Source organism: Pan paniscus, chromosome 19 (genome assembly GCF_029289425.2).
Source record: "Pan paniscus chromosome 19, NHGRI_mPanPan1-v2.0_pri, whole genome shotgun sequence".
Taxonomy (NCBI): Eukaryota; Metazoa; Chordata; class Mammalia; order Primates; family Hominidae; genus Pan; species Pan paniscus.
Genome location: NC_073268.2, coordinates 31,455,233 through 31,479,018, shown reverse-complemented (window position 1 = coordinate 31,479,018; position 23,786 = coordinate 31,455,233). Strand labels below are relative to the sequence as shown.

The window sequence follows — 23,786 nt, the reverse complement described above, 5'->3', positions numbered from 1 at the left end:
CATGTGTCCATCCATGGTGATACGGTTTGGACATGTGTCTCCTCCAAATCTCATGTTGAAATGTGATCTCCAGTGTTGGAGGTGGGTCCTATTGGGAGGTGTTTGGGTCATGGTGGTGGATCCCTCATAAATGGCTTTGTGCTGGCCTCGTGGCAATGAGTGAGCTCTCGTCCTATTAGTTCATGCAAGAGCTGGTTGTTTAAAAGAACCTGGCATCTCCTTCCGTCTCTCTTGCTCCCTCTCCTGCCATGTGACATGCTTGCTCCCCCTTCACCTTCCACCATGAGTAAAACCTTCTTGAGGCCTCCCAGAAGCCCAGCAGATGCTGGCACCATATTTCCTGTACAGCCTACAGAACTGTGAGCCAAATAAACTTCTTTTCTTTATTAAGTTCCCCAGCCTCAGATGTTCCTTTATAGCAATGCAAAATGAGCTAACACACACAGATGAATGGATAAAGAAAATGTGGTATACACACAAAGTGGAATACTATTCAGCCTTAAAAAAGAAGAAATTTCTGACAAATGCAACAATATAGATGAGCTTTAAGGACAATATGCAAAGTGAAATATGCCAGTTACAGAAAAGGAAATAATTCTACTTTTATCAGGTACCTAGAATAGTCAAATTCATGGAATCAAAGAGAGGAATGGTGGTCACCAGGGGCTGGCAGGAGGAGAAAACAGGGAGTTACTAATCAATGAGCATAAAGATCCAGACAGGTGGCTGGGTGCGGTGGCTCACGCCTGTAACCCCAGCACTTTGGGAGGCCAAGGCAGGTGGATCACCTGAGGTCAGGAGTTCGAGACCAGCCTGGCCAACATGGTGAAACCCCGTCTCTACTAAAAATACAAAGATTAGCCAGGCGTGGTGGTGCATGCCTGTAATCCCAGCTACTTGGGAGGCTGAGGCAGGAGAATAGCTTGAACGCAGGGGGCAGAGGTTGTAGTGAGCCGAGATCATGCCACTTCACTCTAGCCCTGGCAAAAGAGTGAAACTCCATCTCAAAAAACAAAAAAACAAAAAACAAAAAAACAAAAAAAAAAAAGAAAAGAAAAAAAGAAAAAAAAGAAAATCCAGTCAGGCAAGATGAATGAGCTCAAGAGAGCTGCTGTACAGCAGTGTCCTGTACAGTCAACAATAATGGATTGCATATTAAATATATGTTAAGAGGGTAGATCTCCTACTAAGTATTCTTACCTCAATAAAAAAATGAAAGAAAAAAAGAAATACTGGTGCTGATGCTGGGCCATCCCTCAATTTTAACTTGGTTGTCCTGGGGTGGGGCCCAGACAGGTAGGGTGGACATGGTGCAACCAGACACTTTTATGGCTGTGCTCTGCACTTAGTAGTAATTACTATTATTTATTGAGCACCTGGGGTACTCAGCACTTTGTTGCTGTTTCATTGAGCCTTCCTAGTACCCTGTGAGGTTGATGTTGTCATCCCCGCTTGAGAATCAAGGAATCAGAAAGTGAGGCTATTTTCTCTAGGTCATCCACCTGGAAGTCACTAGCGCCTGTGTTCAGCCCTGGTCAGCCTGACCCCAAAGCCTATGCTCTAGCTGCTGTGCTGTGGGACTCAGGCTCCTGTGGGACACAGACGTGGGCACCACATGCCCTTTCCTTCCACTTCTCTGTCCTTTAAGTTTTAGGGTCAATAGTGTAAACTTTGCCCTGCACCTGTCCACACCGAATGGCCATCATCCAGGTGGAGAAGGGAGTGGCTTGTGGCTCAGCATTAAGGAAGAACTTTCTGGCACTCAAAGGAGCTTCATGGTGAGTTGGGCAGCCTGGAAAAGCAGAGGGCAACCACCACCATCCCTAGGAACCAACCACCATCCCTGGGCACCTACCCCCATCCCTGCACATCCCCCACAATCCTTGGGCACACATCACCATCTCTGGGAATCTACCACTATCCTTGCACACTTACCACCGTACCTGCACACTGACCACCATCCTACACACTCACCTCTGCCTCTGCGCACCCACCGCCATTCCTGAACATCCACCACCATCCCTGGGCACCCAACACTACCATCCCTGCACATCCACCACTGTCTCTGAACACCCACCACCATCCCTGCACATGCACCACCATCCTGGGGCACCTGCTACCATCCTTGGGCACCCACTTCCATCCATGCACACCCATCACTGTGCCTGGGCACCCACCAACATCCCTGCACACCCACCACCATCCTGGGGCACCCACTGCCATCCCTGGGCACCCACTACTGTCCCTGCACACCCACCACTGTGCCTGGGCACCTACCACCATCCCTGCATATCTGCCACCATCCCTGGGCACCCACTACCATCCTTGTACATCCACCACTGTTCTTGCACACCCACCACTGTCCCTGGGCACCCACCACAATGCCTGCATATCCACCACTATTTCTGCGCACCAACCACCATCCCTGCACATCTATCACCATCCCTGGGCACCCACTATCATCCCCGTGCACCCACTACCATCCCTGCACACACACCACCATCTCTAGGCACCCACTACCATCCTTGCACACGCACCACTGTCCTTGCACACCTGCTACCATCCCTGGGCACCCATCACCATCTCTGTATATCCATCACCATCCCTAGGTGTCCACCATTATCCCTGGATAATCATCTGAAAGATCTGTTGGGAGAGGAAGTGTCATCCCTCAGTGTAGTGTGTGTGTGTGTGTGTGTGTGCGTGCATGTGTGTATGTGTGTGTGTGGGGGGGGCAGAGATATGCAAGGGGGCTGGGATTAGATATCCTGCTCTGCCTCTGGACCCTGAGTGGAAGGGCTCAGGTGGGCTAATAATCAAAGCTCCGTGGTGGCGCTGTTTGTGGAAGATGAGCTCACAGAGCTGGAGTTCTAGAAGGCCCTCCGTTGGCCTGGAGCCTGTCTTCCCCATTGTTCTCTTAACACTGGGTGCCTGGGGCCCTGGCAAGGTTGTGGGGGACATCTTGAGCTGAAGCAGGGTTTTGAGCCTCTGCTGCTGCTGCCATTGTCACCATGGTCTCAGCTCTGCGGAGAGCACCCCTGATCAGTGAGCCCCCTTTCCCTTCTTCCTGGGGCTGTTAACAGGGGCCCTGGGTTGGTCTGGCCAGAGATCAGGTGGAGAAAAACAAGGTGGTGGTTAGGGTGGGGGTATCCTGGCCTGGAAGAGTGACCAGTTGAGAGAGGAGAGAGAGAGAAACTCTGGAGCTGCTGTGAAATGCTCAGGATGGAATTCCTTTTAAGTCACTTTTCTACAAAAAAAAAAAAAAAAAAAAAAATCAAAAACAGTCCATGTGTAGCAGTCAATTTAGTTTCCTCCTCTACAACTTAGGGATATTAACCCCACACCTTTCAATTGCTGAGAGGATTGGATGAGATTAAGTTGGAAAAGCTCTGGGAAAGGCCTGGCACAGTGTTCAAAGACTTGACAAACTCCACCAGGTTGGCTGCCTCCTCCTTCTCACTCCCCTTGCGGTGAGGAGAAGGTCTCATGTCCCTGTGGCCATGCCTTTTGTGGACTTGAGTTTCAGAAGCAGCCACAGAGCAGCTACTCCATGCCAGCAACTCTGCAGATAAATAAGGCATGCAGATAAATAAGACCAGCCGCTGTTCTTCAGAAGTTAACTTTGTGGTGGGAAAGACTGACATCTATTCCAGCCTCGTGTGACAGAGGATGTGGAAGATCGGGTGTGTGAGAGTGTGGGGGGTGGTGGCATGCCAGGAGACTCTCACTGGGGAACACACCTCTGATAAGACCCTTCAAGTATGAGTCAGAGTTAACCATGTAGAGGAAAGGAGGGGGTGAATGTTCTAGAGAGCAAGGTCATTGTGAGAGAACAAGGTGGCACTGCTGAAACATAACGTGTGAATGAGGGAGTGGGCCGCAGGGCTGGGCTGTGAAGGGTCGTGAAGGGCCGTGTGGACCTCGAAGGGGCAGTTATGGTGGGAGCCATCCAAGGTGTCACAGGGCCGGGCTTTTCATTTAACAAATTTGTTCTGATGGATGTGTATAGAATAGCTTGGAAGAGTGGTTGAGACATGATACAAGGAGACCATGAAGGAAGCCAGGATGGAGGTGTGAACCTAGGAAAGGACGGTGCTCTCGGAGGGAAGGTGGAATCCACAGGACATTGGGACTGATTGGTTGGAACTGGGTGAAAGATGTCATGGGGAAGGAGTGAAGAATGACATTCATATTTCCAGTTTGGGTAAATGTGTGGCCCATCATGTTTTAAAGCACATAAGGAAAGTCACAAGGCAGAAGCAGGCATTGATGGGAACAGTGGTTCTGTTTAGATGTGCTGGGTTTGAGGTGCCTGCAGGGCATTCAAGTGGAAGTGTCCTGCCAGTAGCTGCCTCTGAGGTCTTGGGGAAGATGCCACAGGGGTTGCCAGCCTTCAGGCGGTGGCTAACAGCAGGGCTGCCCAGGGGGTTTCCTCAAAGTGGAAGAGAAGAGGGCTCAAGGCAGGAAGGCCTTAGAAAGCATATCAGCGTTTATGGCCTGGGCAGAAGTGAATTCCACGGAGGATAAGGAGGAGAGTCAGCCAGAGAGGGAGGAGGAAACCTGGGAGTAGGGAGCATCGTGGAAACCAGGAGAGGCAAGCCTTTCAACAGCGGGTGGCAGACAGCATGAGTACAGCTGAGAGCTCCCATAAGACAGAGTCGAAGGGGGCCTCCTTGGACCCGCAGAGCAGTTTCAGCGCACGGTGGTGGCAGGGAGGCCAATTCACCAGGTTGGAAAACAAGTGGGAGGGGAGAAAGTGGTAATTTTCCCCAGGAGTTTGGGCGAGAAGAGGGGGAAAGAGACAAGGGAGTACCAGTCAGCATGAGACTTGAGAGAAGGCATTTAGAAGATGGAGACTGAGAAAGTCTCTACGAGCAGGGGAAGGAGGAGCAGGAGGGGAACGGTGCTAGCGTGCCGGGAGAGGAGGGACAACGGATGGAGCAAGGCTTGGTGATGGGAAGGACAAATCTAGAGCTTAGAGGGAAGATGGGCCTGCATGAGATTGGAGGCCCCGCACCCAAACAATGATGGGGTGGAGATGAGGGCGAGGAGGCTACTGATGAGTTTGCAAGTTAGCAGGGCTAAGGCAGAAAGAGGAAGAAATTCCACAAGTGAGCACCTTGCTTTTCTTAGTGCAGCAGGAGATGAGATCATGTTCTGAGAGCCAAGGGGTGGGACAGCGTGGCGTGCTAAAGGACAATACTGAGGGTTTTCATTTCCTGTGAGGGAAATGGGAGAGAGAAGTCTGAGCAGAGACAAGCGCGAGTACCAGTGCTAGTTGTAGTTCATAACAGAAACAACAACTCACTTATTTTTAGTGCCAAGAGCTAAGCTGTGCCCACGCCTTTTCTCATTTATTCTTCCAACAATCATATGCGGCAGGTGTTACTCACGTCCTCATTTTATAGAGGAAGAAACAAGCCTCAGGGAGGGCCCAAAGTCAGAGATGGAGCAAGGAGCAGAGGGGGGCTTCCATCCCGAACCTTGCTGCAAAGCCATGACCTCAACCAGTTTGTCATCCTCGGGGGCATTCAAGGTCCCGTGGAGGTTGGAGACCAGGGACACCAATTGGCACAAACAAGAGTTTGTACAACTCTTTCACTTTTTGACTCTGTGAAGGCGGAGAGCAGGTGTGGAGGCGCAGAGGTCAAGAGAGGCATGAGAAGGCTTGTCAGAGGTGGTGGGCAATGGGATAGGAGCTCACAGAGGTGGGGAAATGCGGGTGAGGACAAGAAGCAGGGATGACCAGGGCAGGTGAGGGACTGGCTGAGACACAGAGGAACTGGAGGGGACTAGGTCTGGGGAGATGAAGGAGCCCTGATGCTGTGACACCCAGGTGCTAATGTCCTCTGTGATTTGGGGGACTGGCCACACACAGCCAATGATGACAGGGCAGGGAGGTCAAACCAGACAGGCAGGCTGGGCTTCCAGGGAGAAGGGCTTTTTGCAGGTTATGGTTTAGAAGTGGTGGTGGGGGTGGAGGAGACTCTCGGAACATCTTGGGGTCTTGTGTGTGGAGAAAGAGCAGCTTCCCCTTGAGCGGGCTACAGGGGAACAGTGTTCTGGGGGAGACCTTATTTCAGTTAAGATCTGGAGATGGAGGGTCAATGCCAGAAGGGCTGTCCCTTGACAGTTGGGCTGAGAGACCCATGAACACACCGCGTGGCCATCCCCTCCAGGGGCATCTGCTCAGTGGGGCTTTGGATTTATAGAACTTTGTCTCCATCCAAACTTCGCCCCTTCCTAGTTGTAAAATCTTGGGCCTCAGGTCTAAATAATCCGTAACGTGTAATATGGAGCTTGCAATAGGTTAGTTTTCTTCCTGTCTCTGGCCTGGGTGGTGTGAAGCAGGATGGGGAAGGAGAGGGGCTGGTCTCGGGGTCAGGGTGATGCTGATCAGGAATGCAAGGGGGCTGATACGTGCTGCTGGAGCCTGGCCTTCTGCCCACCCCTTCTCTCCTCTCCCCTTTCCCAGGGGTGCACTCAAGCCCTGTTTCTTCTCCTTCTGTGAGTGGACCACGGAGGCTGGTGAGCTGCCTGTCATCCCAAAGCTCAGCTCTGAGCCAGAGTGGTGGTGGCTCCACCTCTGCCGCCGGCATAGAAGCCAGGAGCAGGGCTCTCAGAAGGCGGTGGTGCCCAGCTGGGATCATGTTGTTGGCCCTGGTCTGTCTGCTCAGCTGCCTGCTACCCTCCAGTGAGGCCAAGCTCTACGGTCGTTGTGAACTGGCCAGAGTGCTACATGACTTCGGGCTGGACGGATACCGGGGATACAGCCTGGCTGACTGTGAGAACCCCTCTCCCTGGCGGGCCCTGACTTCCCCACACCTCCCTCCCTCTTTCCCTCCCTCTCTCCTTCTCATTCAAGGGCTGTGGCTTCGGGAGCTTTTAGAGCCCTTCTGTAAACTGAAGATGATTTGAGATGGCAGGTAGAGAACAGCCAGCACGGAGTAAAACACGCAGTAGGCAGGCAGCAGGCAACCAAATTGGAGTCACCCCTTCATTTTCCCCTGCTGCTAAAGTTGGGGTCAAAGGAAACAAACAGCTTAGTCCCCTAAACTTAACTATGGCCACAAGGATCAGACATTCCTTCTGAAATTAGAAAAGAAAAACTGAACAGAGCAGTCATGCCAAACTTTTCAAGCTGGTGGCAGTTTTAGATGGGCATGTGGGAAGGGCAGTCATACCGGGGCTCATCTTTCTAACAGGTCGAGCACCCTCTATAGATTCCACCTGGGTCTTCCTAATCTTGTTACTGAAGATTTAGCACTTGTAGGCTGGGTGCAGTGGCTCAGGCCTGTAATCCCAGCACTTTGGGAGGCCAAGGCAGGTGGATCACTCTGAGGTCAGGAGTTCGAGACCAGCCAGGCCAATATGGCGAAACCCCGTCTCTACTAAAAATACAAAAATTAGCTGGGCATGGTGGCAGCTACCTATAATCCCAGCTGCTTGGGAGGCTGAGACAGGAGAATTGCTTGAACCCGGGAGGCAGAGGTTGCAGTGAGCTGAGATCACGCCACTACACTGCAGCCTGGGCAACAGAGTGAGACTCCGTCTCAAAAAAAAAAAAAAAAAAAGATTTAGCGCTTGTAGATTCATTCAACAAATTTATTGGGCCCTACTATGTGCTGAACAATGAGATAATGGGAAGACTGCTGGGCTAAAAGTCAAGAGGCCTGAGGCCAGCCCCAACCCATGCTATTTGGTAGCTGGACGGGACCCTGGGTGAGTCTTCTGTGCACCTCTAAGCCTCGATTGATTGGTTTGCAAAGCAGGTGGGAGGGCACCTGCCCCAATCACCTTGATCAGGCAGGAGAGGCTCGGTGGAGCCAGCGTGGGACCTGTGCAGTGAGCACCCTGGTCTGGGGTGGCTGTAACCATCTGACCCCCAGGCCTATGCTCTGCCCTATGCAGGGGTCTGCCTTGCTTATTTCACAAGCGGTTTCAACGCAGCTGCTTTGGACTACGAGGCTGATGGGAGCACCAACAACGGGATCTTCCAGATCAACAGCCGGAGGTGGTGCAGCAACCTCACCCCGAACGTCCCCAACGTGTGCCAGATGTACTGCTCAGGTAGCTGGGCCTGGGCCCAGGGCTGGCAGGAGTCAGGCCCTGCATTAGCTTTTGTTCCATTCCCAGTTTAGTTTGCTACCCCCATCTCTGAGTGAGGGTTCCCCCACATCAGGCTGGGCCCACGGAGGAGAGGGAGATGGGACAAGGGATGAAGGTAGGTCTTCCATCAGTCTGAATTGGGGTCCCAGATAGGAGACTGCCTTAGGGCTACAGGAATGGAGGGAGGATTGTTTCTGATGGAGGGGGAGAGGGATAGGGTTGTACCTGTGCTTCTGGAGTGGTTGAGACAGGATTGGATTTAGGCGAGTGGAGTGTGTGTGTGTGTGTGTGTGTAGAGAGAGAGAGAGAGACAGACAGATACACACTCTCTCACACACACACACACACCTGGATGTCTCCTGTTCTTTCATTGTGTTTCTCTGCCTATCACCCCAGATTTGTTGAATCCTAATCTCAAGGATACCGTTATCTGTGCCATGAAGATAACCCAAGAGCCTCAGGGTCTGGGTTACTGGTAAGTAACTTGGGCTGGAGCCCCGCAGTGGTGGTATGGTTAGGACTGGTGGGCAGCAGCAGGGAACAAACCCCTTTCCTTCCTCACTTCTGGTTTAGAGACCACACTCTCCTTCCTGTTCTTCTCTGGGCGGTGACTGGCAACTGCAGCTGATATGATCTCTCCTCTTCCCTGTTCTCCATCCTCAGGGAGGCCTGGAGGCATCACTGCCAGGGAAAAGACCTCACTGAATGGGTGGATGGCTGTGACTTCTAGGATGGACGGAACCATGCACAGCAGGCTGGGAAATGTGGTTTGGTTCCTGACCTAGGCTTGGGAAGACAAGCCAGCGAATAAAGGATGGTCGAACGTGAATGTGGCTCTCAGCTCTCAGTGTGTCTGCAGGTGCCATGTCAGAGCCAGAGCACCTCCGTTTTCCCTCACCTCACCTGTCCGCTTGGGCTGGGTTTCCAGTGGACTCCAGAAAGCCCAGCACCAGAGGCTTACCTCCATTTCTGGTGGCCTGTGGGCAGGTGTTTGGGGGGGCACCAGTGCATTTTTTTGTCTACCACACCTGGCAAAGTTTGAGTCTAGGGTGGCCAGATTTAACAAAACAAATACATAAGAAACAACAAAAACAGGATGCCCCAGTTTAATTTGAACTTTGGATATACAACAGATACTTTTAAGCATGTCCAAAATATTGCATAGGAACATATTTATATTAAAACTATTTGACGTTTATCTAAAATTTAAACTTAACTGGGTGTCCTATGTTTTACCTGGCAACCCTAGCTGGATCTAGGGCTGTGCACCTCTGGCTTGATTGGGAAGGTCCTTGGGACACTTTTTTTCTGTAGCTTTGGTTGCGGATGGTGGTCACTGTGCTTTGGCCCTCCAGCTGTGACTACTAACACACACCCCTGCCAAGCCGGGGGTGCTGCTTGGTCGCGGGAGAAGAATGACCACCCGGAGCTTCTGCTTTCACCTTGCTCTCTGGTGCCCTCTCGTGGCGGAAGATTCAAGTGCCGCTGATAGAGACTGTGCGCTCACTTTGCCCACTACTGCTAGGAGTTTGGAGGATGGGACGGGAGTGACCGTGGCTTTCAATCCGCACAGCCAGTGCAGCCTTCTGCCTTAGTCAGCTCACGAGAAGCCCAGAAAAAGATAGCGCGGTCCCCTGCTAATCTGGGACGACTGCCTCTAAAGGAGGAAGGTGGGTGGGTCTCAGGATCACAGTGGATGTGGTGGCAGCAGCAGCAGTTGCAGAGATAGGATGATGTGTGAGAAGCCTGAGCTCTGAGTTCAGATTGTAGATTCTTCTGAAAAGGTTCCAAAGAAACCTGCAAGCACTGAACTGTTGGTTGAGGCATGGCTGGTGACTCTTAGGGAGAGGAGGGGACGACACTGTCGCCCCCCACCATCCTCCTCCACCTAATTCAGCCACCCTGAATGCCTCCGGGTCAGCATACACCAGAGGGGCGTGGAATGTCCACAATTAGCGAGGCAGGCCAGTTTCCTTCCCCTGCTGGTCTGGTCAAGATGATGATGAAACTTGAGAGCGACTCATGCAAGGGGACAGAGTGGTGAAGAACCCTGCTGGGTGGGAGTAGGGGCATCAATGACTAATGGAGCTATTAAATCATAAGTAGGGAGAAGCTGCTGTCTTTTTAACATCAAGGCAAACACGGTGTGCCTACCATGTGCCATGCATTATCTAATCTAGACCCTAGAACGATAGCTATGATGCAGCTACCATTATGACCACCATTCCACAGACAAGGGGAAACAGAGGCTCAGACGAGATAAGTTTGCACCCAGCTCAGTGTGACTCCACATGTACGCTTACTCACTGTACTTTGCCAAGGGGTTGTTGTTATGGTCATCTGGCCTGGGACCCATGACCCATCCATCTTTCTTTTTTTTAAATTTATTTTTTGTAAGACAAATTAAAAATTTTATTTACTTTTATTTGTACAACTAATGGGGTACCTGTGCGATTCTGTTACACATATAGATTGCATAGTGGTCAAGACAGGGCTTTTAAAGTATCCCTCGTCTGAGTAATGTACACTGTCCCCATTAAGTAATTTTTCATTGTCCACCCCCCTCAGACCCTGCATTGTTCTGAATCTCCATTGTCTATTATTCCAGTCCTTTTTTTTTAAGATGGAGTCTCACTCTGTCACCCAAGCTGGAGTGCAGTGGTGCGATTTCAGCTCACTGCAACCTCTGCCTCCGAGGCTCAAGAGATTCTCGTGCCTCAGCCTCCTGAGTATAGGCGCCCACCAATGCACCTGGCTAATTTTTGTATTTTTAGTAGAGATGGGGTTTCACCATGTTGACCAGGAGGGTCTTGAACTCCTGACCTTGTGTAATTTGCCCACCTTGGCCTCCCAAAGTGCTGAGATTACAGGCATGAGCTACTGTGCCCGGCCCCTATTATTCCAATCTTTATGTCCATGTGTACACATTTTTTCACACCCACTTAGGAGTGAGAACATGTGACATTTGACTTTCTGTCCCTGGCATTTTTGACTTAAGATAATGACCTCCAATTCCAACCATGTTGCTGCAAAAGACATGATTTCATTCTTTTTTTTAGGGCTGAATAGTATTCCATTGTGTATATACACCAAATTCTCTTTTTCCATTCATCCATTACACTTAGGTTGGTTCCATATCTTTGCTATTGTGAATAGTGCTTTGATAAACATGAATGCAGGTGTCTTTTTGACATAATGGTTTCTTTTCCTCTGGGTAGATACCCAGTAGAAGGACTGCTAAATTGAATGGTAGTTCTACTTTTAGTTCTTTGATAAATCGCCATACTATTTTCCACAGATATGTTAATTTACACTCCCACTAACAGTGTATAAGAGTTCCCTTTTTTCTGAATCATCACCAACATTTGTTGTTTATTGCCTTTTTAATAACATATATTCTGATTGGGGTGAGATGATATTTCATTGTGGTTTAAATTTGCATTTCTCTATAATCAATGATGTTGAACATTTTTTCATATAACTGTTGACCATTTATATGTCTTCTTTAAAAATGACTATTTATGTCCTTTGCCCACTTTTTTTTTTTTTTTTTTGAGAAAGTGTCTTGCTTTGTTGCCCACGCTGGAGTGCAGTGGTTTGATCATGGCTCATGGCAGCCTTGACCTCCTGGGCTCAAGCAATTCTCCCACCTCAGCCTCCTGAGTAGCTGAGACTACAGGCATATGCCACCACACCTGGCTAATTTTTGTTTTTTTATAGAGACAAGGTTTCACTCTTTTGCCCAGGTTGGTCTCGAACCCTGGAACTCAAGCAATCCTCCTGCCTTGACCTCTCAAAGTGCTGGGATTTTAGGCATGAGCCACCATGCCTGGCTTGCCCACTTTTTAATGGGATTGTTTCTGTTGTTGAGTTGTTTGAGTTCTTTGTATATGCTACATATTAGTCCCCTGTTGAATGAATAGTTTGCAAATATTTTCTCCCATTCTACAAGTTGCTTATTCTGTTGATTATTTCTTTTCCTGTGCAGGATCTTTTTAGTTTAAGTCCCATTTGTCTATTTTTCATTTTGTTGCCTGTGTTTTTGAGGTCTTAGTCATAAATTATTTACCTAGACTAATGTTCAGGAGAGTTTTCTCTAGGTTTCCTTCTAGTATTTTTATAGTTGTGAGTCTTACATTTAAGTCTTTAATCCATCTTGAATTGATTTTTGTATATGATGAGAGACAGGGGTCGTTTCATTCTTCTGCACATGGCAGAAGTTTTCCCAGCACAATTTGTTGAAAAAAGCGTCTTTTCCCCAACGTATGTTCTTGTCAGTTTTGTCAAAAATCGGTTGGCTGTAAATATGTGGCCTTATTTCTGAGTTCTCCACCCTGTTCCACTGATCTGTGAGTCTGTTTTTTATACCAGTACCATGTTGTTTCGGCTACTATAGCCTTGTAATATAATTTGAAATCAGATAATGTGATGCCTCCGGCTTTGTTCTTTTTGCTTAGGATTGCTTTGGCTATTTGGGCCCTTTTTTGGTTTCATATAAATTTTAGGATTTTTTTTCTAATTCTCTGGAAAATGATGTTGGTATTTTGATAGGGATTGCATTGAATCTGTAGATTGCTTTGGGAAGTATGGTCGTTTTAATGATATTAATTCTTTCAGTCCATGGTCCAACCATCCATCTTTGAAGGATTCGTGTCTTCTACTTCAACTTCAGACTTCTGTTGCCTGCCTGGCCTGGTTGCTTCACTGGGTCCCATTCAGCTTGTCTGGGAGAGGAGCCCAGGAATAGGTACAGTGAAGCTATTGGAACCAAAGAGAACATTGTTAAAGGATTTGGGGGCTGTGAGCAGTGATGATGGCCACAGTCTCTTCAAGATGGGGCTGGACTGGGATCAGGCCTGGACAAGGGACCCTGAAGGCCTGGGCTGGGTGGTTGACCAGGAGCAGGTGAAGATGGAGCTGGAGAAGGTGTATTTAGGGAAGAGGGCCCTGATCAAAGCCAGGGAGGCCTCCCTTGTTATGAGGGCTACAGAGTGTGCAGGCCCATCTGAATGTAGAGGCCAGGGGAGCCTCTATGTTCAGAGCTCAGCTCCTGAGGGACATGCTCAGGTTGGTGAGAGTAACCAGGCCGTGTCCTGGTATCTCTCTCCTTCCACGTCGCTCACCCCACTTACCATGGGCCATTAAGTCTTACCTCTTTTACTTTCTTTATATCTCTAGAAACTCTCCCTCCTTTCTATCCACATGCAGCTGCTTTAAATCAAGTCCTCATCACCTCTTCCCAAGGACAATTGCAATGGCTTCCTAAGAGTGTTCGTGTCTCTAACCTTGGTCCTTGCAACTCCACCTCCTCCCTCAGAGTGAGCTTTCTATCTTGTTTCTGCCTTGCATCCTAGGCCCAATAGCTTTTCTTATCTTTGGGTTAAAGTTCAAGTTCCTTGGTTTGGTATACAAGGTCTTTCATGACCAAGACTCAGCTGACTGCTACAGATTCAACTCTCACCTGTTCGGAAACTTTTGCTCTAGCTAGTTTGTGTCCTTGGCGGTTAGTTTCCTGAGGGTAGCATGCTGCTTCACACCTTTCATTATCACCGACCATTCTTCTCCTATTCATTACACTCTGTCCCTTGAATGCAACAAGCTGTTTGCACCACAGGGTCTCTGTACCTCTCTCTTGTCTTCCTGAAATTTTATTTCTTCAGATCTTTGTTTTGATTTTTTTTTTTGAATTTCAAGCTGCAAGTTTTTTTATTACAGAAAAAATTTTGGTGCCATGTGTTTGTGGTATCGAGTGAGTAGAATACAAAGATAACCAAAGGTAACCAGTGTTAACCCAGGGCTCACTTGTTCACACTTTAAATTTCCAGTTTCTTAAATAGATTTAATTTTTGGCGCTAGACTCCTATCCTAGCTGTTTGATTGCTTGATACATAATTAAAACCAAACATGTCTAAAGCCACACTCCATCCTCCTGAAACAATATCCTTACCTTACTTATGTTAATTTTAGTATTCTTCTTCCAGTCACTCAAATTTGAAAATACTGTCATCTTTGACTTTTTCCTCTCCATTTGCCACAGCCATCCTATAAGGTCTCTGTAATATCTTCAACTTCCACCGCCCTTTCAGATCTTGTTGCTTCCAGTCAAGTTTGAACTGTGCCTCTCACATAGTATTCTTTTTTTTTTAATTATACTTTAAGTTCTAGGGTACATGTGCCCAACGTGCAGGTTTCTTACATATGTATGCATGTATACATGTGTTTTGGTTTTTTGAGATAGGGTCTCACTCTGTTGCCCAGGCTGGAGTACAGTGGTGCGATCATAGCTCACTGCAGCCTCCTGAGTAGCTGGGACTACAGGTGGACGCCACCACACCCAACTAATACTTTGATATTTTTGTGGAAATGCATTTCCTCAGACCTTTGGGTGACGCTCCCTTTTTCTTCAGTCAGGTCTTGTCTCAGTTTCACCTCCTCAAAGTGACTTCTCTGATTGCTGTAGCTGAAGGAGTCTTTCCCCTCTTTGTCACTATCTTAGCACTACAGCATGCTCCATTATCTGAAATTATTCCATGCACCTCTGAATTTATGTATATCCCCTTTTCACTTGCCTATGCTAGATTGTAAGCACCATGGGGGCAGAAAATTTGTTTGTTCCTTATATGTCTACCACCTAGAATAGTACCTGGCACATTATACTCAATAAAAAAAAAAAAAGAACCTGTTGAATGCATGATTGATGCGTGAATGAATGAATGGTAGGCACTCAGCTAATGTTTGCAGAATCAGTGAGTGAATGGGGCTTGATACCATCTAATATGCAACAACTGATTCAATGATATTACTTAAGCACTACCTATGTGCCAGACCCTAGGCATCTCTCCAGATGGACCCACTGCCACCCCCTGCCCCATGCCCCCGGGGATCCCTTTCTTGGGGAGACTCTCTATCCCTCAGCCAGGTAACCACCCTGGCTGCTTTTCATACAAGTCCTGCCTGCCTCCTCCTTGCCCATATGTGGTGTAGAGGGAGCTCAGCATGGTTTGGGCAGTTTGGCAGAGGTGGAGAAATGGGGTTTTCTCCTTTTTCCTAGCCACCTGACCTTGGGAAAGTCACTCTACCTCTCAGAGCTCAGTGTTCCTCATGGGCAAGAGGAGAAAATGAAGGCCACCTTGGAATATTGTATCAATTGCACCTGTAATCTATCATCGTAATCCATAATATAGAGCAGTGACGCGCCCAGCATAGTGCCTGGCACAGAGTGGGGCTTCAGAAATGCTGGCTCATCTGGTTTTCCTGAGCTCTGGGGGTAGCAAGTTCCAACCTACCTGGGGAGGAATGGGTGGGAACAGGACATGCCTGCCCCAGTGACCAGGGCTTCCTTAGGAGACCTGTACTGTGTCCTTCTCACTGTTTGCTAAGAAGAGAAAGAGAAAGGGGAAGGTGTGAGAAGGAGAAGGAGGAGAAGGGGAATGGTTTGGGAAAAGTAGTAGATAGTCCTATGGAAAGTAGGGGAGAATTCAATGAATTTTTGTTACTTTTCATAAGTCTCCCCCTTCTTGGATTAGTTTGGCTGCAGGAGACAGATTTAAAATGGGCTTTTCTATATCTTTTGTGCTAAGGGTGGATTGAATGTTCCTGGGGATGACTGGCTTGCTAAGGTGCTGTCCCTTCTCTACCTGTAGGTACAGGTGAGGGTGGCAGAGGCCCCTGGCAGCTGAAGGAGGCTTTGCGGGGTGCTCTTTCTGTGTGGTCCATGCCCTCAGCTGGGTATGGTGGTTTTTCTCCACTCTGAGCACTGGCCTGAAGCTTCTAGGGTAGGGAAACTGTGGGAGGCGGGCCAGTCAGAGGGCACCCAGAATTTCCTGGATCCCATCACCTCTGTGCCTATGGCAGACATTGCAAACTGAGTACAAGCCTTTGTCTTTACTGAGCTGGCATGTGTCCAGGAATCTTTCTTTCTTTTTTTTTTTTTTTGAGACGGAGTCTCCCTCTGTCGACCAGGCTGTAGTGCAGTGGTGTGATCTTGGCTCACTGCAACCTCTGCCTCCCGGGTTCAAGTGATTCTCCCACATCAACCTCCCAAGTAGCTGGGACTACAGGTGCGCACCACCATGCCTGGCTAATTTTTGTATCCTTAGTAGAGACGGTTTCATCATGTTGGCCAGGCTGGTCTTGAACTCAAGTGATCTGTCTACCTTACCCTCCCAAAGTGCTGGAATTACAGGTGTAAGCCACCACGCCCAGCCAAGGAATCTTTCTTGACAGTTCAATGGTAGTCACTCTCGATGGAGTTGGCATGTAGAATGGGACCTCTTTATCATCTCTGACCTACCCTATGTTGGCCATCACAGCAGCACAGCATCCAGAGGAGATTGAGATGGTCATCCCCATTTTTAGGAGGAAACTGAGCCTCAGAGAAGTTCTAGAGCTTGCCCAAGGAAGCACAGTTGGCCGGAGCTGGGACTTGGTTGGGGCTGCCAGATTGCCAAGGCCATGCTTCATCTTCAGCTGTCCCAGCTGCCATAGCTGCACTAGCACTTGGACTCTCAGCAGGCTGCCCCCTGGAGTGGGAAGGCACAGTTGAGGGGTGGGGGGCAGTGGAGAGATAGCCCACCTATCCACAGGGTAGCCATCATTCTCCAAGCCCTCCAGCTTCTCTTCTGCCTCCAAGCCTCTGCCCAGGTATCTGCTCTGCAAACTTGCTTGCCTGGCAACTTCTACCCATCTCTCAAGGCTTCAGTCAAAACCTGCTCCGACTCAGCCAACCAGACCCAGGTGCTTCTGCTGCAATGAGCACACTGTGCCCTGGGTACCTTTGTAGCTCTTGCTGCTCAAGTCTTTCTTTCTTTCTTTCTTTCTTTCTTTCTTTCTTTCTTTCTTTCTTTCTTTCTTTCTTTCTTTCTTTCTTTCTTTCTTTCTTTTTCTCTCTCTCTTTCTTTCCTTCCTTCCTTCCTTCTTTCTTTCTTTTCTTTCCTTTCTTTCTTTCTATCTTTTCTTTCTTTCTTTCTTTCTTTCTTCCCTCCTTCCCTCCCTCCCTTCCTCTCTCTCTCTCTTTCTTTCTTTCTTTTTCTTTCTTTCTTTCTTTCTTTTTCTTTCTTTCTTTCTCTTTCTTTTCTTTCTTTTTCTTTTCTTTCTTTCTTTCTTTCTTTCTTTCTCTTTCTTTCTTTTCTTTTTCTTTTCTTTCTTTCAACGGAGTCTCTCTCTGTCTCCAGGCTGGAGTGCAGTGGTGCGATCTTGGCTCACTGCAACCTCCGCCTCCCAGGTTCAAGCGATTCTCCTACCTCAGCCTCCTGAGTACCTGGGACTACAGGCGTGTGCCACCACGCCCAGCTAACTTTTGTATCTTTAGTAGAGACGGGGTTTCACCATATTGGCCAGGATGGTCTTGCTCTCTTGACCTCGTGATCTGCCCACCTCAGCCTCCCAAAGTGCTGGGATTACAGGCGTGAGCCACCATACCGTTCAGGTATTTCTGTACATGCCTGTTGCCCACCTCTGCCCACCTAGACTGTGTCTTCTTGATATATGAATTCCCATTATCTAGCTCAGTGCCTGGCACATAGTGAGCACACAGAAAATGCTCGTGGAGTGATGGGGTCAGGGCAGAGACTCCAGGATGGTACTGGGAAGTTTCCTTCCGGGAGGCTGGTTGAGCTGGGTGTGCTTTGGTGCCCACCAATCACTTTGTATTGGGCCTATTTTAACTCAGATAGAACTGCTTTTGTAAAGAAGCCACAAAAGGCAGAATTACACTAAAGACAAATGGCCTATAATGGTGATGTTTGCCACTTCCTTCAGAGGCATAGGGGAGAGAACAGCTTCAAGGAGGCAAAAAATCCAAATTCTCCAACCCAAAGCATCACTCACAGTCATTATCAGGGGGCGGATTTTCTTTTCAACAAAAAGCAAAACACCATTGTGGCCTTGCTCAGAAACAAATGAGATGTCAGCAATGGGGCGTGTTTGGAGGCTCAGTGGCAGCCAGCGAACATTATGCATGCATTCCCGGGTGCAGGGCATGCAGGGGGCATGTTCTTGAAGAACCAGGCCATGGGGGTGTCTGCAAAGTGGACGCTATGGTTGCTTCTTATGTACACAGGTCTTTTCCTTCAGCCCTTGAAATCTCCACATGCATAAAATAATTTTATGAAATCACGTTTCCAAGTTTTTCTGTTCATATTCATTTTCTGCTCGTTCATTCATTTTGCCATCTGTGAGAACGCACAAGCTGCAGCAGGTGCCAAAGGTTTAAAAAAATTATGGGAGAAAACACTTAACACTGATCAAATGCTATCTATCCTTTTATTTTTTCTTCTTTCTGTAAATTGAAAAATGACAGTCATTATGTGATTTTAGGAGAAGAAATGTTGGTTGCATTTTGTGGTACTGTGGTGTTCTTTTGGAGGATTGTTTAGCGCTTTCTCGATCAGGGTGACTTTGCCTAGCATCGGTGGATCCCTAGAGGATCACAGATGGGCTCTGGGGATCCATAACCCTCCTGAAATTATATGCAAAAATTTTGTTTTGTTTTGTCAAGTAGCTGGCACTACAGGCATGCACTGCCACGCCTGGCTAATTTTTTGTATTTTTCATAGAGATGGGGTTTTGCCGTGTTGCTCAGGCTGGTCTCGAACTCCTGAAGTCAAGTGATCCTCCCACCTCAGCCTCCCAAAGTGCTGGGATTATAGGTGTGAGCCACTGCACCCAGCTTGTAGGCAAAATTTTACGTATATCTATGTGACCATGTGCAATTTTGGGGGGAGAGAATTTACAGCTTCATCTTATTTTTAAGAGTCAGTAATCCAAATAAGATTAAACATCAATGTTCTACAGGAAGAAAAGAGAAAAGAAGAAAAGATAGAAAGTGTTTTATACACTTAAACTTATTTAATCCTCATAATAAGCCTGAAAACTAAGCATCAGCATTTCTGTTTTATAGATGGAGAAATGGGGGCTCTGAGCAGTCAATTAAATATTTGCTTAGATGCCTGACATTCACTTACAACTTCAACTCATAGACTGTTAGAGTCGGGAGGCACCAAAGGGATTATCTGTCCATTTTCATCTCCTTCCCTTTTGTAGAGGAGGAAACTGAGACCCATAGAAGTGAAGTGAACTGGGCCTGAAGTCATGTGGTCAGTTTGCAGCAGAAACAGATTAGAAACTCAGTCTTCTGGCTGGGCGTGGTGGCTCACGCCTGTAATCCCAGCACTTTGGGAGGCCGAGGTAGGTGGATCACCTGAGGTCAGGAGTTTGAGACCAGCCTGACCAACATGGTGAAACCTGTCTCTACTGAAAATAAAAAAAATTAGCCAGGTGTGGTGGCTGGCACCTGTAATCCCAGCTACTCGGGTGGCTGAGGTAGGAGAATCGCTTGAACCCAGGAGGCAGAGGTTGCAGTGAGCCGAGATCACGCCACTGCACTCCAGCCTGGGTGTGACAGAGCCAGACTCCATCTCAATAAAAACAAAAACAAAAACAAAACTCAGTCTTCTGACTTTGACCAAAGCCTTTTCCAACCCACTGCTTTATTCTTGAAAAACAAGTGAGTACTGGTTTCATCAAGTGTTAAATTGAATTAGTAAGAGATTCTCCTCCTTCCACCTGTCCTCAAGCAGGGTTGGGTCCTATAGTCCTGTTTCATGTCCCCATGAACCTCATGCCCCCTAGAATAACCTGTTAGCCTTAGGAATACATAAATGCTGCACAAAAAGATCCCATGTGCTAAGAGGCTAAGAATCTCCAATGGGTGGGGAGAAAGACATTAGCTCAAGAAATCAACCCTTGGTTTGGGAAATGTCTTCATAGCCTCTTGGGGAGCAAAGGAAAGAGCTTGAAGGACTTTAGCCGTGACACTCCTCTCAGCATGGTGGCCAGGCCTTCATCCTTCAGCACCTGCCTACCTCTCATGCCCCTTCATGTCTTTGCTTGGGTTCTCCCGGACCTGTGTGCAATCCCCTGGGCTGTGCCTCCTCCAGCCTCCTGGGCTTCCCATACGCTGCTCTCTCACTTCCCTTCAACTGGAAAACCCAGATTCATCTTTTGCAGTCTTCTGTTTACTTGTCAGTATTCCTTGCTCAGATTAGAAATTCCTTGCCTCACTGCAAGTGCCTGGCAAGGTAGAAGTCAATCATACAAGGGCATGGCAGATGCACCTGGGCCCTTCCTGCATTTGCTCCTTCTTTCTTCCCCTGCTGCCTTCCCTATTATGCCAGAGAGCTTGTTCTGTGCAGCGGAGGGTCTGCCCTGGCTGTGTGCGGGTCAGGGCTGGCTGCATTCTCTCCCGCTGCTTTAGCAATTCCTTGCCCTCTCTGAGCCCGCTTTTCTTTGTCACATGGGAGCTGATTCATTGGGATCTCATGGAGGCCTTCAGCCCCGTTCAGGGTTTGGTTCTCAAAATTGAATAAAAATCTCTGAGCTTGTGGAGGAAGAGGTTTCCTTTGGGCCTGTGGGCTCAGGTGGGCTGTGCTGAGCTTTACCTGAGGGAACACATTACCCACCAGGATCACACCTGTGGGCAGGGCCTGCCTGCGACGTCCTCCTTCCCAGCTCACCAAGAGCCATTCTCCAGAGACCCTCTGTGGACTCTGGTCTCCCCCTCATCAGTGCTTGTGGCTCCGCAAGCTTCTCACTAGCAGCGTTCATGGTGAAAACGCTCACAAAAATAGCTTCAAGCTGGAACGAGGAAAATAAAATAACTCCGGCCTGTCCCTGCCAAAAACAAGAAAACAGTGTGCGAGCAACTAGCCCAGTCCTCTGGCAATGGATGCTCACAGCGAGGCTCAATCATTTCACTCTCTTCAGCTGCTGTACATCCCCCAGATCCTGTGTCTGGGGTCATGTGCCACTAATTAATTAATGATTAATTGATTGATCCAATCCTCTGAAGTCACTGAGAATTCAACCTTGTGGTTTGGACTTGTGATTGCTCCAAACTCCTAGCCCTGGTGTCATCTTTTGGGTCACTCCTGAAAATGGGACAACTCCCTGAGTCTCCCTTCTCCACCAGACTTCCCCAGGTCCACACTAAGGAAATGATTGCACAAATAGCTACTTGTTTGATGGGAGGATCATAAAAACACCCCCCTACCCACTGGAATTTAGACTGTGTCTTTTGTTAACAGCCAATTAATAATAATCAGTAGCTGCCTATTGATTTGCTCTCTTGAATTTCCTTTTTTTTTCTTTAAACAGGTAAAGAATGTAGACCTGGTTTAAGCTGGACAAAGCCAGAATCCTCAAATCCATATGGGTGCAGACATCTGTGAGCCCTGAAGCAATCCAAATGCATCTAAATATTCTTTGCTCTATCACAAATGGATCTAATTTTTTTTTCTGAAAAGGAAGCCAGAAATCCAACGAAGCAGTTCAAATTGTAATTTAAGCTATAGATTTTTAAAAAATTTATGAAGCTGCTAAACTGGAACGAGGCAGAAGCATCAGAGAGACTCCCGACTAATTGAACAGTCATTTCATTTGGTTCCTGTCCCTGGTAGGAGCGGTCCAAGGCTAACCTCTGGATCCCTGTTCTTCTGTATCTGACAGTGTAGATACCAGCAGGGCATTTTCCAGCCTGATGTAGTCGTGGGTGAGTTTGTCTCAGTGGAGGGACTTTCACACTCTGGCCAAGTCTGGAAAACTGATCACTGTCAGTCCTTCTTGTTTAAAGTGAGTCACCTTGGTGGGTCTACAAATGGAATTGTGAACCTGGGAGTTTAGGGGTATAGCTTCGGCACTGCCATTAACTCACTGTGTGACCCTAGGCCAGGCCCTCCTCTCCCCTTGAGAGTCTGCTCAATTGGAAAATGAGGACATTAAGCTACCTGATCCAGCAGGCCTGTGGGCCTGTGGTAATGGCCTCCAAAGATGTCCCCATTCTAATCCCTGGAACCAGTGAATATGTGACCTTACATCGTAAAAGAGGCTTTGAAGAGGTGATTAATTTAGTAATCCTGAGATGGGAAGGTTATTCTGGATTATGCAGTAGGCCCAGTGTCATCAAAAGGGTTCTTTAAAGGCTGGGCATGGGGGCTCACACCTGTAATCCCAGCACTTTGGGAGGCTGAGGTGGGCAGGTCGCTTGAAGTCAGGAGTTTGAGACCAGCCTGGCCAACATGGTGAAATCCCAAGTCTGCTAAAAATACAAAAGCTAGCCGGGCATGGTGGTGGATGACTGTAATCCCAGCTACTCGGGAGGCTGAGGCAGGAGAATCGCTTAAACATGGGAGGTAGAGGTTGCAGTGAGCCGAGATCATGCCACTGCACCCCAGCCTGGGTGACAGAGCAAAACTCTGTCTAAAAAAAAAAATTCTTCGAAAATGGAAGAGGGAAGCAGAAGAGAAGTCACAGTTAGAGGGAGATGTGCCTGTGTGGATTTGTGACAGGAGAAGGACTTAACCCGTTATGGCTGGCTTTGAAGACTGAGGAAGTGGTTGCAAGCCAAGGAACGTGGGCAGCCTCTAGAAGCTGGAAAAATCAAGGAAACACAGCCTCCTATAGAGCTTCCAGAAAGAAATGCAGCCCTGCTGACACTGGGTTTTAGCCCAGCGAGACCTGTGTCAGACTTTTGACCTATAGAACTGTAAGATAATACATTTGTGCTGTTTTAAGCCACGAGGGTAGTAGTTATTTGCAATGGCAGTGATAGGAAACCATACAAGACCCTTTCTGGCAACTTTACACTCTTTAAGAATAAAAGCTAGCTTAGCTAACAGCTGGCAGCCCCATCTGGGAGAATGCTTGGGAGGAGGCATCACAGGGGTGCTCTGTCCCAGCTGCCTTCTACAGTTCCCAGGACTGCCGGCTCCTGGCCATGCTTGGGCGTGAGCATCCCACTGGGCAGGGGAGGCAGTGCTGTTATGGCACTTCGAGTCTCAGGAGATCATCTGGTCCTGCATCTTCCCTTCACACAGGTAAGGTATTATCTTCATCCAAAAATTGAGGGAGCTGTGCCCAGAGATGTGCATGGTCTCACCCACTGTCACACAGCTACTGAGAGAAGAAGGCTGTGGGGCCAGGGCTCATAACTCCTGGTGGGAGACTCTTCCATTTGTCACACTGGGCCAGTAACTTTTCCTTGTGTTAGCGGGTCATGAAGGAGAGACAGACAGATAGGGAGGTTGGATGGCAGAACAGGACTGGAACCCTGAACCCCTGGTCTAGCCAGTGCTTTCTGAGCACCTGTGCATGAGGGGAAAGGTACAGCCACATTAGGCATTTCTTCACTGCTTGAGGCGAGACTTTGAGGGGGGAGTGGTGGGGGCCGGGAGGGAAAGTGAAAGATTAGGCTAAAGGAACTGCTGCTATGGAAACAGCATGGTGCTAAGGATGACGATTCTGCCTGATCAGGAAGTTCTCTCTCACACCTGGAGGCTGAAAAGGGCATGCCCTGTGTCCGTAACACCAAAAGGCACCTCCCAACCTCTCATTCCACCTCTAAGAACTCATGGGGAGCAAGGCAGAGTGCCAGTGTGGCCTCTGGGGGGACAAGGCAGGTCAGTTTGCTGGGGGTGGGGAGGCCAGGAAGGCTCATGTGTGGGAGGGAGGCCATGCTGGGGCCTGTGTCCAGCCCAAACTCACCGATGGGGTCAGGAGGGGTCAGGGTAGCAGACAGATCACAGGGGGACACAAAGGCCTTCTTGATAGTTTCCATGTCTGGGCAGCATTCTCCAGGCCACGTGCCTGTGGTCCAGGGCAGCCTCCTTCAGAATGCGGGC

The 23,786-nt window shown here is 48.5% G+C and overlaps 1 protein-coding gene across 1 annotated transcript; it reads left to right on the top strand.

Moving 5' to 3' along the window:
* Positions 1 to 23,734, top strand: SPACA3 (sperm acrosome associated 3). The gene is made up of 5 exons (XM_003818013.4): positions 1 to 3,045; positions 6,476 to 6,784; positions 7,912 to 8,070; positions 8,506 to 8,584; positions 8,773 to 23,734. Exons 1-5 carry the CDS (start codon positions 3,012 to 3,014, stop codon positions 8,837 to 8,839), a joined length of 648 nt encoding a protein of 215 aa, XP_003818061.1. The 5' UTR covers positions 1 to 3,011; the 3' UTR covers positions 8,840 to 23,734.
* Positions 23,735 to 23,786: the final 52 nt, after the last annotated feature.